Source organism: Rhinoraja longicauda, chromosome 17 (assembly GCF_053455715.1).
Source record: "Rhinoraja longicauda isolate Sanriku21f chromosome 17, sRhiLon1.1, whole genome shotgun sequence".
Taxonomy (NCBI): domain Eukaryota; kingdom Metazoa; phylum Chordata; class Chondrichthyes; order Rajiformes; family Arhynchobatidae; genus Rhinoraja; species Rhinoraja longicauda.
In genome coordinates this window covers 11,389,442-11,407,026 of record NC_135969.1, presented here as the reverse complement: position 1 = coordinate 11,407,026, position 17,585 = coordinate 11,389,442, and the positions used below count along the sequence as shown (strand labels likewise).

General features: G+C 49.0%; 1 protein-coding gene across 1 annotated transcript in view; it reads right to left on the bottom strand.

Moving 5' to 3' along the window:
- The window catches only part of plxnb1b (plexin b1b), a 239,646-nt gene that overhangs the window by 17,486 nt on the left and 204,575 nt on the right, over positions 1–17,585 (bottom strand). The window contains exons 18-25 of the mRNA XM_078414681.1: positions 16,254–16,390; positions 13,858–14,034; positions 11,032–11,215; positions 6,202–6,444; positions 4,235–4,411; positions 2,253–2,401; positions 719–819; positions 176–393 (exon numbers count right to left, since the gene is read on the bottom strand). Of these exons, the coding sequence (XP_078270807.1) occupies positions 176–393; positions 719–819; positions 2,253–2,401; positions 4,235–4,411; positions 6,202–6,444; positions 11,032–11,215; positions 13,858–14,034; positions 16,254–16,390 (1,386 nt within the window). The remainder of the gene's footprint in view (positions 1–175; positions 394–718; positions 820–2,252; positions 2,402–4,234; positions 4,412–6,201; positions 6,445–11,031; positions 11,216–13,857; positions 14,035–16,253; positions 16,391–17,585) is intronic.

Sequence of the window (17,585 nt, the reverse complement as noted above, 5' to 3'; positions counted from 1 at the left end):
GCACAGTGAAATTCTTTGCTTGCATACCCAACATCTACAAAAGAAGGGTCTCGACCCGAAACGTCACCTATTCCTTTTCCCCCAGAGACGCGGTCTGACCCGCTGAGTTCCTCCAGCTTTTTGTGTTTATCGCACTATTACAAGACAGATTCTGGGGGGAAGTACTTTCTTCTACCTTGGTGAGGAACAGTTTGCTGTTCAGCAGGTTAGAAAGCTGGACGAGCCCCTGCTCCACTGTCTGCCGCCGGGATTCGGGCACATCCAGATCCCGCTGCAGAGGCGATTCCTTGTGCCCCGGGAAAAAGATGCGCTCGGCGTAGGTCTTGTAATCCAGGAATGGAATTCCAGTTCCCCCCAGGTCACTGGAGAGGTCCATCATTTCAGTCATGAGGTCTTTTCACAGTTCATTAAGGGAACCCCAGGAGAGAAAGAAAAAAACATTTGGTTCATGAGCTGGAAGCAAGATCTGGAGTCAAGACAGTTCTATTGTCATACGTCCCGAAACGGAACAAGGAAATTCTTGCTTGCAGCAGCACAACAGATAAGTAAACGTTGCACTGTGTAGACAGCATAATAAGCAAGAGACTTTCACAAATGATAATCATAATTAAAAAATACATTCACAAGGTAAAACGACAAATTAAATTAAGCACCGACATGTTTTATGCAGGTACGTGAAAGAGAAACGTGCACGCTATTTGCACACACGCAATGCTACCTGTGAACTCCTTCTTGCATCGATCACGGACACTGGTTTCGAGATTCTCCAGTTGGATTTGTACTTTCTTGTAGTCTCTCAGAGCCTGCTTACTTTTCCGCCTAGCAGTGAGGAACAAGACCACGTTACTCTGACCAGGTACATTTGTGACTTCTCCAACAAGTTATAGCTCAGGTCCACCACGTTTAATCCACAGGGCAGCACAGTGGTAGAGTTGCTGCCTTACAGTGCCAGAGACCCGGGTTTGATCCTGCCTACGGATGCTGTCTGTACGGAGTTTGTACGTTCTCCCAGTTCACCGCGTGGGTGCTCCCCAAGAGCTCCAGTTTCCTCCCATACTCCAAAGACGGTTAATTTGCCTTCTGCAAATTGTAAATTGTCCCTAGTGTGTAGGATAGCATTAATGTATGGGGATCGTGGGTCAGTGCGGACTCGGTGGGCAGAAGGGCCTGCTTCTATGCTGTATCTCTAAACTAAACTAAACTAAACACAGAGACGATGACAGGATGGAGGAGGCAGACTGAGATAACACAGGCATTGCTATCGAGCCACTCATGAATAAAAGGCATGTCAAGATGCTAGATTTATGAACAGCAATAGTGGCATAAAACATCTTGCATTGAGAGCAAACGGCTCCTTGCTAATCTGAAAGGATGCCAATGCTAAAAGAAAACCCAGGAGGTGTTATAATATTACAGTTGATGCCTAGCAGTTAGAAGCACTAGTTTTGATCTCCCATGGTTTCAGGTGTTATTTGGGGTAAGTCTTCAGTCCCCAGGCTGGGAAACTAGTGAAACACAAGGAGTGGCTTGTGGAAGGAAAATGGATTTTAATTTAGTTTAGTTTGGAGATACAGCATGGAAACAGGGCCTTCGGCCCACCGAGTCCACGCCAACCATCGATCACCCATACACACTAAGGGCAATTTACAGAATTAACCTCCAAACCTGCACGTCTTTGCAATGTGGGTGAAAACCAGAGCACCCAGAGGAGACCCACACTGTCACAGGGAGAACATACAAACTGCATAGAGACAGTGCCCATAGTCAGAACCCGGGTCTCTGGCACTGTAAGGCAGCAACCCGACTGCTGTGCCACCTTTCTCCATCAGTTTCCCCAAGTTATTTCAGACTGGACCCTTTTAGGGCAGAGGGTTCAAGGAAACATGGATCAGATTATCATCAAATAGCATTAAAATGGAGTCACAGTGAACTGCAGATGCTGGAACCTGCAGCAAAACATCAGGTGCTGGAGTAATCCAACGGGTCAGAGAGCATCTGTGGATGGAATGGACAGGCGGGGTTTGAAGAAGAGCTCCGACCCAAAATGTCAAGTGTCTATTTCCTCCACAGATGCTGTCAGACCTGCTGGGTTACTCAAGCACTTTGTGATTTAATTAGAGAGCATTAACCATAAATAGAGCTCCATTAAGCTGCTATTTTTAAATAGTCATTAACATTATGTTGGAATGGGAACCTGGTTGGAAGGTTGAACCTGCAGCTTGCAGTGAGGAGATCAGTGAACCATGGCCTACCTGTAAATGAGCACAATGATCAGGACAATCAATGCAACAATGGATGCTCCCACCCCGAGTCCAATCTGAGCTTCCAGTGGAAAATTCGACTGGCTCTCCGCGTCATACTGGATCTTTCCCAGCATGAAACTCAGTTTTCCCATTTGTACCTGCGAGAAAGGGTATGAGTGAAGGAACACGAGGAGAAAAAGAGGGAAAGAACACTGTACATAGGAGAGACTTCAGTGCCAACTGATAACTATGCATTCCGTTCCTGTTTTGAAAGACATCTAACCACAGAGAGGTGTGGGTGTAGCCCAGTCCATCACACAGACCAGTCATAAGTTCATAAATTCACAAGTTATGGGAGCAGAATTAGGCCATTCAGCCCATCAAGTCTACTCAGCCATTCAATCTTGGCTGATCTATCTTTTCCTCCCAACCCCATTCTCCTGCCTTCTCCCCATAACCTCCAACACCCGTACTAACCTGTAATAAATAATCAGTCTTCCCATCATCGACTCCATCTACACTTCATTTCGTCTTGGAAAAGCTACCAACACAAACAAAGACTTGTCCTACCCTGGTCATTCCTTCTTCTCCTTGTTCCCATCAGGCAGAAGATACAGAAGATTGAAAGTGTGCACCGCCAGACTGAGGAAAATCAAGGATGTCGCTGGAACTTGTGAGCCTGAGTTACCGGGAGAGGTTGGGCAGACTAGTACTTAATTCCTTGGTGCGCATGAGGCCAAGGGATGCTCTTCGAGAGGTGTATAAGATCAGGAGAGGAATAGATAGGGTAAAGGACTCTGTGCATTCACCCTGAGTCGGGGAATCAAGAAGCAGGGGACACAGGTTTAAATTCAGAGGAGAAAGATTTAATAGGTACCTGACGAGCAACCTTTTCCACACAGAGGGAGGCGAGTGTATAGAACAATATATCAGAGAAGGGTCGGAGTTGAGGCAGATACTATAACAACATCTAAAAGATACGGTAGCGGCACGGTAGCGCAGCGGTAGAGTTGCTGCTTTACAGCGAATGCAGCGCCGGAGACTCAGGTTCGATCCTGACTACGGGTGCTGCACTGTAAGGAGTTTGTACGTTCTCCCCGTGACCTGCGTGGGTTTTCTCCGAGATCTTCGGTTTCCTCCCACACTCCAAAGACGTACAGGTATGTAGGTTAATTGGCTGGGTAAATGTAAAAATTGTCCCTAGTGGGTGTAGGATAGTGTTAATGTTACGGGGATCACTGGGCGGCACGGACTTGGAGGGCCGAAAAGGCCTGTTTCCGGCTGTATATATATGATATGATATTTGGACAGGTACATGGAAAGGAAGGTTTAGAGGGATGTGGACCAAACACAGGCAGGTGGGACCAACATAGATGGGGTAACTGGTCAGCATGGGAACGTTGGGCAAAAGGGTTTGTTTCCGTGCTGTTTGACTCTTCAACTTCCTCTTCCCTGCTGTTATCAGACATCAGACTTCCATAATCCAGGGTATTGCTCGATTCACCTCTACCCCATTACGGACTTTGGACTTTGCCTTTGGAACTGGTACACTACAATCCTGAGAACTATATTATCCGTCTCTTTCCCCTTTGCTCCACCTGTTGTACATGAGTTTGGTTTGATTGTATTAATGTACAGTATTATCTAGTTACGCGTATTGTCATGTGCACCGAGGAACAGTGAAAAGCTTTTTGTTGCGTGCTACCCAGTCAGTGGAAAGACCATACATGATTACAATTGAGCCGTCCACAGGATAAGTAAGAAGTGCTGCCGTTGGTGCAGAGGTTTAAAAGATAGTGGAGCGATTGTAATCGGTCATGGTAGATCCACTTCTGCGACCAGTTGACTGAGAGTGGCCTGGCTTGATTTGATAGAGGGGCAAAACAAACCTCTTCACTGCACCACGGCACGTGTGACAACAAAGCTAAACCTACGTTCCCCGTCAGCCCAGGCCACGTGCCATGCTTGAGAGGGAGGCACAGTCAGCTTACGATGAATTCTGGCAGGGTGTCCGTGCTCTCTCGCTTGCTCCTCCTTCGCGGGGTGGGTTGCTCCAGGGGAGGTTCGCAGTACAGATGGTTCCCAGTCAGAGTCCTCACCAGGCACAGCCCCTCGCCCACCATGGCCACCACCTCCTCCTTCGAAATCGCCAGGTCCAGGTTTTCACCCTGAAGGCACAAGATTCAGCGGGGAACAGCGATCAAAAGGTCGGCTGGGCAGAGAACGAGACTCGCGGTGGCTAATAGTGAAATAAAGTCTGACTGCCGTGGGATAACGGAGGAAGAACGTGTTCAGTCTTACAGGCTGAGGTAGCAAACACATGGAGCTCGTGCAAGGAACAGAGAACTGTCAGCCTTTACAGCAGGTCCACAATTAGAAGGGGAGTCTTATACTGTCTGTCATTTATGGCCTGAGGGGCAATCGAATCTGAGGGGAATTTAGTAGGGCTGCCTGGGGCAATTAAATCAGAGAGGAATTATGACAGGCCAGAGTGGCACGGTGGTGCAGTGGTAGAGTGCTGCCTTACATGGCCAGAGACCCGGGTTTGATCCTGACTACGGGTGCTGTCTGTATGGAGTTTGTCCGTTCTCCCTGTGAATGTGTGGGTTTTCTTTGGGTAGCCCAGTTTCCTCTCACATTGCAAAGACGTGCAGGTTTGTCGGCTAATTGGCTTCTGTAAATTGTCCCTAGTGTGTAGGATAGAACTGGTGTACAAGTGCTAGCTGGTCAGGTTGGACTCGGTGGGCCGAAGGGCCTGTTTCCATGCTGGATGTCTAAACTAAACTAAAAAAGGAATAATAATTTCTGAGAGGGGATATCTATTGGGGTGGGGCAAATTGCAGACGGGAAAATCTCTTCACAGCCCAAAGCGGGTTTAATAGACTGATGAGGGATTTTGAGGGAGGAATGTAATCAATGAAAGGATATTCATATTTTCCAAATATTCCAAAATTCTCCAAAAGAGAAGAACTGCGGATTCTGGTTTAAACGAAAGGCAGACACAAAAAGCTGGAGTAACTCAGGTTCAGGCAGCATCTCTGGAGAAAAGGAAAAGGTGACATTTCAGCTCATGACCCTTTCTTCAGACCTGAAGTTGTCGTTTGACATGAAGTTGGTACTGGTCTGAAGAAGGGTCTCGACCCAAAACGTCACCTATTTATTTTCTCCTTAACCTTTTCCAACGAGGATGAATTGGGAAAGCAAGATCACATGGCATAAACCTCCCACAAAACTCAGTCTAGATTCCTAGTACCACGCTAAATATATTTTTGAAGAATATAGCAGTTTGTTACAGAATTATAACAATCACCTGATTACAGAGGAGGTGAGACAATAGGAATATGTAATTAAAGAGGAGATGGTGTTGTTTGAAGAATACATGAACCACACCCGAGCTTTAAGAGTATGCGTACAGAGTATAATGACTGTTGCCGTCGTCAAGATAAAACCCTGTGTTATACTGAAGAAAACATTACTTTAACTTCTCTACATCGGCGAGACCAAACGCAGGCTCGGCGATTATTTCGCTCAACACCTTCGCTCAGTCCGCCTTAACCAACCTGATCTCCCGGTGGCTCAGCACTTCAACCACCCCCTCCCACTCCCAGTCTGACCTTTCTGTCATGGGCCTCCTCCAGTGCCATCGTGAGGCCCAGCGCAAATTGGAGGAACAGCACCTCATATTTCCCTTGGGCAGCTTACAGCCCAGCGGTATGAACATTGACATCTCTAACTTTAGATAGTTCCTCTGTCCCTCTCTTCCCCTCCCCCTTCCCAGTTCTCCCACTGTCTTCCTTTCTTCACCTATATCCTTTCTTTGTCCCGCCGCCCTGACATCAGTCTGAAGAGGGATCTCGACCCGAAACGTCATCCATTCCTTCTCTCCGGAGATGCTGCCTGACCTGCTGAGTTACTCCAGCATTTTGTGATACAAACATTGCTTTAAAGGTCACCTTACCTCCACCGAGAGGACACTGCCGGGCTTGTGCCTGTATGGCTTCAGAGGGTCATCTGCATTCAGTGGTTTCAGGATGGGGTCAGGCTTGTAGGTGAACTTGGTCGGACTGATGTCATTGAAATCGAAGCACAGGTTGTCCATGATGAAGTGCACAGAGATCACGGCGTCATCGACGGGGGCTTCGATGGACGGCGTCTTACAGGTCATGAAGGAGGAGTTGTTCACCTGGCAGAACTCGAAGAACTGCGGGGAAACCGGGGATGGGGTTGGTGGGAGAGGGGGAAGAAACACTTCAGGGTGAGAATAATGCCACTGTATCGGCTATGGGTAACATCGCAACTGCGGTTAGCGAGGTAATGAGTTCATAAGCGATAGCAGAATTCGGCCATTCGGCCCATCAAGTCTACTCCGCCATTCACTCACTCATGGCTGATCTATCTCTCCCTCCTAACCCCATTCTCCTGCCTTCGCCCCGTAACCCCTGACACCCATACTAATCAAGAACCTATCCTTGCCTTAAACATATCTGCCTTAATAATGGCTGGCATTACAATAATCACATTCATTTTATAAGTGAGGGACTTCAGTGAAGCAAAGATAACAGTGCAGCTAATATGCTTGAAGAATGAAATAAAATGCATTCATTTACTTTAGAGATACAGAGTGGAAACAGGCCCTTCGGCCCACTGAGTCCGCACCGACCAGCGATCCCTGTACACTAACACTATCCTACACACACACGAGGGACAATGTACAATTTTACTGAAGCCAATAAACCGATAAATCTGGACATCTTTGGAGTGCATTATTCTGGCTTCTGCTTACTGACTGAATGTAATCTAAAGGTGGTTTTGTGGAGACCTCAGATCCATGTCTTGCTGCGACTCTAGAGGGCTTCACAGTTCCAGGACAATCACTGTGCAGGAAGTCTAGATGGCTGGAAGAGCCCAGATTCTGGGTTTTGCAGCTCGAGCAACACCTGACACCGCGACCCTGGTCAACGCTACCCTGGGTGTCTCATGGAGAACATGTGGTGGCACGGTGATGCAGTGATCGAGTCGCTGCCTTACAGCGCCAGAGACCCGGGTTCGACCCTGGCTACGGGTGCTGTTTGTGCGGAGTTTGTACGTTCTCCCTGTGACCACGTGGGTTTTCTCTGGGTGCTCCGGTTTCCTCCCACACTCCAAAGACGTGCAGATTTGTAGGTTAATTAGCTTATGCAAATTGCCCCTAGCGTGTAGGATGTGAAACTGGGCTAACATAGAACTAGTATGATTAGGTGACCGATGGTCGGTGTGGAATTGTTTCACGCTGTGTCTCTAAACTAAACATGCTTCATGCAGATGGGCATCCACAGAAGTTAGTGCAATCAGGGTGGTGGGGGTAGGGTAGTTGGGTGGGCAATTGGCAGACATACAAAAATAATGAGCAGACTTCGTCCAGGGGAAATCCTGACCCCTTCTTGAGTGTATATTGCTCTCTGAACCTTTTGGAAGAAGGAGGTTTTCCAAGGAAGTGCAGCTGCAACCAAGATCACAGCGCCATGGGTTGGTCGGGAGGTCAGGGGAGGAGAGCAATAGTTATCGGCCTTCTGTACTTCGAGGTGCAGGCAGATGCTTTTACAGTTGCAGTTCCATATCAATGCCAACAGAGGGAAAACATGGGACCAGGGGTTTTAGGAAGGAAATTACAAAGCAGCATCTCCAGAGAGCAGTCCTGAGGTGCCATCGACCTCATCGGAGACCCTCGGACTCCCTCGTCTCTCGTCTCCCCTCTCCCATCAGGCAAGAAGGATGAAAATGCATACCTCCAGATTGTGGAACAGTTTCTTCTCTATACCTTTGGTAGAAGGTACTTTGCAGGACAATTCTCAGGGGGGCACTGGACAGGGCTGTGAACGATGGTGGAGGGAGCAGTGTGGGGCTACAGTGTGGAAGGAGCAGTGTGGGAGGACAGGTGGGGAAACTGGGTGAGAGAAGGGGGGCAGGACAAGGGACTCAAGTGAATTAGAATGGACATTTCAGATCACGTGGGTAACAATGACATCGCTGATTATCAGCCCTCTTGCAATAGGGCAGCAGGGTGACACATTGGTAGAATCACCGCTTCACAGCGCTAGAGATCCCGGTTTGATCCTGACTGCGGGTGCTGCCGAGGGAGTTTGTACGTTCTCCCCGTACCTGCGTGGGTTTTGTCCAGGAGCTCTGGTTTCCTCCCACACTCCAAAGACACGCAGGTTTGTAGGCGGATTGGCTTGGTAAAATAGTAAAATGGTCCCTAGCGTGTTGTGTAGTGGGATGGTATTAGTGTGCGAGGACCACTGGTCAGCGCGGAATCGGTGGTCCGAATGGCCTGTTCATGCACTCTAAACTAAACTAAAGGCCCATGGGAACCATGCGAGCTTCAAAGTACTCCGCTCTGAGTTGCCCACAACTGTCACAGACCAGAGCTTGGGGTTCTTTTCATGTCATGTTGTTGTTCAATCAATACGCCTCTCTGCTGCTACTGATGCAGGGACCAGACAAGCAGCTGATGGAAAAGCCCACACCGTGATCACACCGTGATCACACCAGGCAACATCACACGCCGCCCGGATTACAGACTCTCATTTTGATCTTCAGCCAATGACTAACAGATGATAAGGTGGCAAAATTATCTCAAGAGCTTCCTGCTGGCTAAGTCGTAACACTCTGACAGCTTCAAAGTCTGCACCTGGTTTATTCTGCCTCAAAGATTAATTGAAGAGAATCAACAATATCAGATGCAGAATGTGTGTGTGTGTGAGAGAAGTTTCACGATACACATTCAATATATAATTAGCAGAATGCCTCCTTTGTTTTGATCTGTTTGAAGCTGTTGCTGCATTTCTTTTCATCCCAGCCCCTCGCGCCCTGCAGCTCAGTCTGGGTGTGTGTTGGGACTGGAGCATCCCTCCACAGATATTCAACATGTCATGCCCACACACTGGGCATTGTGGTCATTTAGGGTGCAGAGGGCACGGAGCAGCTGGATGAGAAGGCTTTCCTCTGTGATTTGACATGCCGCTAACGTATCTTCCCTGCTGACTGTCCCTTTTAAACTCTGGGTTCTCCTGCCGACTGTGACTGCCTCACAGCATTCCCTTGTCGATTGTGACCAGCTGACACTGTTCTCCTGTTGACCGTGACTGAGAGAAATTGCAGCGAATTGTGGACGCAGCCCGGACCATCACACAAACCAACCTGCCTTCCACTGACTCCATTCATACGTCACGCTGCCTCGGCAAGGCCAGCAGCATAATCAAGGACGTGTCACACCCTGGCAACTCCCTCTTCTCCCCTCTCCCATCGGGCAAAAGGTGCAGAAGTGTGAAAACGCACTCCTCCAGATTCAGGGACAGTTGCTACCCAACTGTAATCAGGCAACTGAACCATCCTACCACAAGCAGAGGGCAGTCCTGAACGACCACCTACCTCATTGTTGCCCCGCGGACTACCTGTGATCAGACTTTATTGGCTTTACCTTGCACTAAACGTTATTCCCTTATCATGTATCTGTACAGTGCGAGTGGCTCGATTGTAATCATGTGTTGTCTTTCCGCTGACTGGTTAGCCCGCAACAAAAGCTTTCGCTGTACCTGGGCACACGTGACAATCGAGTAAGCTGAAGCTGAAAGCGAAACGGACATTTTTCTCCTGTTGACTGTGCCTGCATTACACTGTTCTCCTGTTGACCGTGCCTATCTCAGTGCGGTGTTTGCTGGGCCTGACTTATGCGCTGGAACATGGCGGCTCTCTGCATGCTGTTCCAGAGAGGAGCCATATTACTCATGTGTGGTATGATTTGACCAGATCGCACGCAGGGCAAGCTTTTCACTGTCTCTGTGCATGTGACAATAAACATATAAACTACGAGCTCCTTCTGTCCACTGTGCCTGCCTTACACTGCTTTAGACTGTAGACTTTACTTTAGACTTTAGAGATGTAGCATGAAAACAACCCCTTGGCCCACTGAGTCTGCGCCCACCAACAATCACACCGAACCCTATGTACTAGGCACAATTTACAGACGCCAGCTAAATCTACCAATCTGCACGTCTTTGGAGTGTGGGAGGAAACCGGAGCACCCGGAGAAAACCCACGCGGTCACAGGGAGAACGTACAAACTCTGTGCAGGAAGCACCCGTGGTCAGGATCGATCCTGGGTCGCTGGTGTTGTGAGGCAGCAACTCTACCGCTGCGCCAGTGTGCTGCGCTCATTTTGACTGTGCCCATCTTGCACCGTCCACTGGCCACCCTTGCCCTGGGCCATCCTGTGGGGTATCTGCTTTACTTGGGCTCCCATTTGACAGAGCACGTAACGCCTGCATGTACTCAAGGTCGGCTGCAGGAGGCGCTCCCGGGGGGCAAGAAGGCTCAATGGAGCGGAGAGGAGAGGGTCGGCTCGCTGGCGAACCGCGTGAGGGGTGGAGGGAGGTGGGCAGATCGAGGTCGAGCTGCGGAGAGATGTTCAGGCCGTCGAGAACATAGAAGGACACGGCATGGGGGGGGGGGGGGCGGCCATGAACAAAGAGGGACCTGGCGAGGGGGGTGAGGCACCTAGAACAGGACTCTCATGAGTGCTTTGTCATTTTGTCGCCGTTAGATTTTGTGGCAACTGTATTTTTGTGTGTTGTATGCAAAAACAAAGAATTTCACTGTACCTGGGAAGGTGGGAATAAAGAATCATCGGATCACGAGCCTGCCTAATCTGGGCCTCTCCCCCACGATGGTGCTCACACGTTCCCTTCACTTCACCGTCTTATCTGGTTGCTGCATGCAGGCAGGCAGGCAGGCAGGCAGACCCCCTCACCTTGTGCAAGCTCCTCTCAGAGCATCTGCGGTCCTTGGTCATCCTGGGCTTCCTCCTCCTCCTCGGCCGGCTGGGGAACTCGGTCGATCTCCGCCGCCTCCCCTTCGGGAGTAACTGGACCATCATCTGTGGCGTCTGCACCGCGTCCAGGTTCTGGCCTTGCACGCTGATCACCCGGCCTCCCCTGCCACAGATCGCACGATGAGTTAGACAATAGACAATAGGTGCAGGAGGAGGCCATTCGGCCCTTCCAGCCAGCACCGCCATTCAATGTGATCATGGCTGATCATTCTCAATCAGTACCCCGTTCCTGCCTTCTCCCCATACCCCCTGACTCCGCTGTCCTTAAGAGCTCTATCTAGCTCTCTCTTGAATGCACTCAGAGAATTGGCCTCCACTGCCTTCTGAGGCAGAGAATTCCACAGATTCACAACTCTCTGACTGAAAAAGTTTTTCCTCATCTCCGTTCTAAATGGCCTACCCCTTATTCTTAAACTGTGGCCCCTTGTTCTAGACTCCCCCAACATTGGGAACATGTTTCCTGCCTCTAACGTGTCCAACCCCTTAATAATCTTATACGTTTCGATAAGATCTCCTCTCATCCTTCTAAATTCCAGTGTATACAAGCCTAGTCGATCCAGTCTTTCAACATATGACAGTCCCGCCATTCCGGGAATTAACCTAGTAAACCTACGCTGCACACCCTCAATAGCAACAGTTAACGGTCTTCATCATGGAGAGAGAGTCTCTCAAAGCTTTCTATGTTCACAATCACGCCAACCATGTGCTCCACCCTTCCCGAGGCCGTCTCACAAGTTCATAATGCACAGGGGCAGAAGTCAGCCATCTTGTCTGCTCTGCCATTCAATCATGGCTGTTACATCTTTCCCTCTCAACCCCATTCTCCTGCCTTCTCTCCACAACCCCTGACACACTAACTAATCAAGAATCTTTTTGCCAGACCCAATTTGTTCTGGCCTTTTCTCGCCTATAGTTTCCCCCCTAGAACGTCACCTATTCCTTTACTCCAGCGATGCTGCCCGACCTGCTGAGTTACTGCAGCAACCTGTGTCTCTCTTCGGTATAAAACAGCATCTGCAGTCCTTTCCTATACATTACACCGACCAAGTTAGGCTCACTTCCGAAGGGTCTCGACCCGAAACGTCACCCATTCCTTTTCTCTCCTGAGATGCTGCCTGACCTGCTGAGTTACTCCAGCATTTTGTGAAATAAATACCTTCGGGTTGAAGTTTTAGAATCATTTCCTGGGGTGGAAATGTCAGAAACTGCAGGGCACAGCTTTGAGGCCAGAGGGGCAAATATTAATGCAGATATGCAGGCCAATGTTGTCTTTTACACAGACACAGGGTGGTGGAGGCAGATACAATCGTCATTGAGGGGCATTTAGACAGGCACATGAATATGCAGGGGATGGAGGGAGATGGATGACGTGCAAGCAGACGAGATTAGTTTACCTTGGCTTCATGTTCGGCACAGACACTGGGCCGAAGGGCCTGGTTCTGTGCTGGACTGCTTGCAACCCTTGCTGGGCCCAATTCTCCAACCGCCCATCAGCCCCCCCATTCACCCCACTCCCACAGCCCTCCAGCTCGCCGACTCCACCCTGACTACACTGTGGCCCGGCGGTCATGCTAACCCCACCGCCACTGATTACCCACTGCTGTGTCTCATCCCAGCACCTCCTCCACCTCCTCCACCTCCAGTTGGTTCTCCCCACTCCTGCGATCCCTTTGACTCCAACCTGACCGTGATCCCAGGAACGATTGGGTTAACACATGATGAGTGTTTGATAGCACTGGGCCTGTGCTCGCTGGAGTTTAGAAGGCTGGAGTTTAGAAGAGTTTAGAAGAGTTTAGAAGGGGGGGGGGGGGGCCTCATTGAATCTTACCGAATAGCAAAAGGCCTGGATAGAGTGGATGTGGAGAGGATGCTAACACTAGCGGGAGAGTCGAGGACCAGAGGGCAGAGTCTCAGAATAAAAGGACGCACCTTGAGAAAGGAGATGAGGAGGAATTTCTTTAGTCAGGGGGTGGTGAATCTGTGGAATTCTTTGGCACAGATGGTTGTGGAGGCCAAGTCAATGGATATTTTACAGGTGGAAATTATCATCATATCATATCATATCATATATATACAGCCGGAAACAGGCCTTTTCGGCCCTCCAAGTCCGTGCCGCCCAGCGATCCCCATACATTAACACTATCCTACACCCACTAGGGACAATTTTTACATTTACCCAGCCAATTAACCTACATACCTTGTTATTGACCGACTCTTGGTTAGTACTTGTGTCAGGGGTTATGGGGAGAAGGCAGGAGAATGGGGTTGAGATTGGAAAGGCAGATCAACCATGATTGAATGGCGGAGTAGACTTGATGGGCTGAATGGCCTAATTCTGCTCCTGTAACTTATGAACTAGCTACTGTTCAGGACTTGACCAATCTCCCTTGCATGCTTGACAATGGTATGGTGCGTGATGGAGAAGCCCACTCTCATTTTGGCCAGATTCAACCACCTGATACCTCAGCATCAGGCACTCATAAGGAATAGGAGCAGAATTAGGCCATTCGGCCCATCAAGTCTACTCCGCCATTCAATCATGGCTGATCCACCTCTCCCTCCAAACCCCATTCTCCTGCCTTCTCCCCACAACCTCTGACACCCGTACCAATCACGAATCTCATTCCAAAAGGGCGCTGGAGCGCCGCAAGGTAGCTCAGTTGGTGCCGAGGAAATTCCAGACACCGACCCCTCGATACAAAGCGGTTTAGTTTAGCTTTGCGTTCGTCTTAAAAAGCATCTCACCCCAGGAAGCTCTTGTCTGGCTGCACGGTGGTGATGTTTGGATCCTCAATGTAACTGTAGAAGACATCGTTCAGTCTCTTGGGCACCTCGCCGTACCTGGCCGTGACAGGAAGGTTGCCAGTCTGATTGTAGGCCGCGGTGAAGCACTGGATGTGGCCATCCTCCACCTCACCATAGCTGCCCAATGATCAAGTGACAGGGTTAGCCAAGAGAGCCCACGCCCACAGAGGCTCCAGAAATTCAACCCCAACCATTTATCATTACAACCCCAACCATTTATCATTCCAACCCCAATTATTAATCAATACAACCCCAAATTATTTATCATTACATGATCACCAAAACCTCTCTTTTAAAGGCGGCACAACAGTGCAGCTGGTGGAGCTGCTGTCTCACTGTGCCAGAGACCCATGTTCGACCCTGACCTCGGGTGCTGTCTGTGTGGAGTTTGCACGCTCTCCCTCTGACTGCGTGGGTTTCCCCCAGGTGCTCCGGTTTTCCCCCCACATCCCAGAGTTGTGTGGCTTTGTAAGTTAATTGGTCTCTGTTAATTGCCCCTCGTGTGCAGGGAGTGAATAAGAAAGTGGAATAACAGAATAACAAAGTGGGGGTTCGTCAGTCAAGTGGCCTCTGTAAAATTGCCCCTCGTGTGTAGGGAGTGGATGCGAAAAATGGGATAACATTGAACTTGTGTGAACAGGTGAAGGATGGTCAGCATTGACTCAGTGGGCCGAAGGGCCTGTTTTCATGCTCTATCGTTGAATCAATTCGATTCAATCAAAACCTGGAGCACAATGAAATAAAACTCTGGATATCACTGGTCAATATGTCAACATTAAGTCAGCCCTCACAAGATAAACCAGGAACATCCCAAGGTCAAGTGCAATGAAGCCAAGAGCAATCATCGAGGACATTGGAACAGGCCTCCAAAGCCTTTTGCTGGAGATCAGGAAACCACTGCTCCTGAGTGAAAACATAGAAAACATAGAAAATAGGTGCAGGAGTAGTCCATTCGGCCCTTCGAGCCTGCACTGCCATTCATTGTGATCATAGAAACATAGAAAATAGGTGCAGGAGTAGGCCTGCACCGCCATTCAATATGATCATGGCTGATCATCCAACTCAGTATCCCGTTCTTGCCTTATCTCCATACACCCTGATCCCTTTAGCCACAAGGGCCACATCTAACTCCCTCTTAAATATAGCCAATGAACTGGCCTCAACTACCTTCTGTGGCAGAGAATTCCACAGATTCACCACTCTGTGTGAAAAAATACTTTCTCATCTCAGTCCTAAAAGACTTCCCCCTTATCCTTAAACTGTGACCCCTTGTTCTGAACTTCCCCAACATCGGAACAATCTTCCCGCATTCAGCCTGTCCAACCCCTTAAGAATTTTGTAAGTTTCTATAAGATCCCCCCCTCAATTTTCTAAATTCCAGCGAGTACAAGCCGAATCTATCCAGTCTTTCTTCATATGAAAGTCCTGCCATCCCAGGAATCAATCTGGTGAACCTTCTCTGTACTCCCTCTATGGCAAGAATGTCTTTCCTCAGATTAGGAGACCAAAACTGTACACAATCATGGCTGATCATCTACAATCAGTAATCTGTGCCTGCCTTCTCCCCATATCCCTTCACTCCACTAGCTCCTAGAGCTCTATCTAACTCTCTTTTAAATTCATCCAGTGAATTTTTCTCCACTGCCTTCTGTGGCAGAGAATTCCACAAATTCACAACTCTCTGGGTGAAAAAGTTTCTTCTCACCTCAGTTTTAAATGGCCTCCCCTTTATTCTTAGACTGTGTCCTCTGGTTCTGGACTCCCCCAACATTGGGAACATTTTTCCTGCATCTAGCTTGTCTAGTCCTTTTATGATTTCATATCTCTATAAGATCCACTCTCATCCTTCTAAACTCCAGTGAATACAAGCCTAGTCTTTCCAATCTTTCCTCATATGACAGTCCCTCCATCCCAGGGATTAACCTCGTGAACCTACGCTGCACTGCCTCAATAGCAAGGACGTCCTTCTTCAAATTAGGAGACCAAAACTGCACACAATACTCCAGATGTGGTCTCACCCGGGGCAACTGCAGGAGGACCTCTTTGATGCTACTTGTTGACCTCTGCTGGAAGGGCTTTGATGGACATTAGGTGGAATAAGATCTGAATCAGACCTGCTCCCTTCTGAGGTCCAATATCCAGACTTCAGCTATTGCTTGAGCTCATTAAAAGCCACTTTAATGAAGTTGGTTAGCAATGTTAATCATCGGAAAGGTGGATTAGGAAGAAGTATTGCTGGCATAAGCCAGCATCTTCTTGTAACATTGTACGGTACATTGGATCACCACGTGTTCTGGAGGGTTCCACAGCTTCCCACCAGCGATGCAGACACTTACATGAGACAGGGGAGGTCACCAACAAACACCTTGACATCACTTGGTCTGCCAGTAAGCAACTTGACACCATTGAGGACAAGAGACGTCCCCCCAGCTCTGGGGCCATGAGTTGGCAAGATGGACTCCAGCACCGGGTTCTGGAGAAGGAACAAAGTCAGGCCGGCTGCTTAATGATGATGCACTGGTCCAGACAGGAGCTTAACCATGTAGTCATAACAAACATCACACTCTTGAAAACTCAAATTCTACAATAATTTAATGCAGGTAAAGAAACAAAATTCATATTATCACACGGTGAAATTGTTAGGGCCCTGGTTCCCTCTGATTAAAAATACTTCAAAACTGCGTGAGTGCATTTTGGGTTAGTCTGAAGAATAGTTCCAATCCGAAACATCGTCTGTCCATTTCCCTCCACAGATGCTGCCTGCCCTATTGAGCTCCTCTAACAGGTTTTTTTAACCCCACACTTAATATCGGAAGAGTGCCGACCCAAAACGTCACCTGTCCATGTTCTCCAGAGATGCTGCCTGACCCGCTGAGTTACTCCAGCACTTTGTTTTTTTTATATTACCCAGCATCTGTAGTTGATTGTGGCCACGTATTATTCACCTACTGGCTCCCTTTCATTATTGCTGTGCTTGTCATCCTGGGATGGCGTTGCATCTTGCTGGGCTTACGGGCGGCACAGTGGCGCAGCGGTAAAGTTGCTGCCTTACAGCGCCAGAGACCAGGGTTCAATCCTGACTACGGCTGCTGTCTATACGGAGTTTGTACCATCTCCCAGTGACAGCGTGGGATTTTTCCGGGTGCTCCGGCTTCCTCCCATATTCCAAAGGTGTGCATGTTTGTAGGTTAATTGGCCTCTGTAAATTGCCCCTAGTGTGTAGGATGGAACTAGTGCACGGGTGATCGCCGGTCGGCACGGACTTGGTGGGCCGAAGGGCCCGTTTCCGCGCGCTATGTCGAAAACTAAGCATCGCAGAATTCCGGGCTTGTGACTGAGACTTCCCCCAGATTGGTTATCTCCCTGATAGGCACGTGACCTGGAGTCACCCCAGAGTTACTGCTGTGTCTGCTGGGCCTGAGGGTTCCTGCTAAGATCAGTTTCGTTTATTGTCGTCACGTGTACCGAGGTACAGCGAAAAGCCTTTTTTTGTTGCGTGCTATCCACTCAACTAGACAACTATACACAATTACAACCAGGCCATCCACAGTCTACAGATACCGGATGAAGGGAGTTGACACTGGACCGACTTGTTCAGCTGTTGGGCAAAGTACTGGCCCAGATGCTCCAGCATGCGCTGGTTCCGTGGCACGGCTATTGTAGAGGAT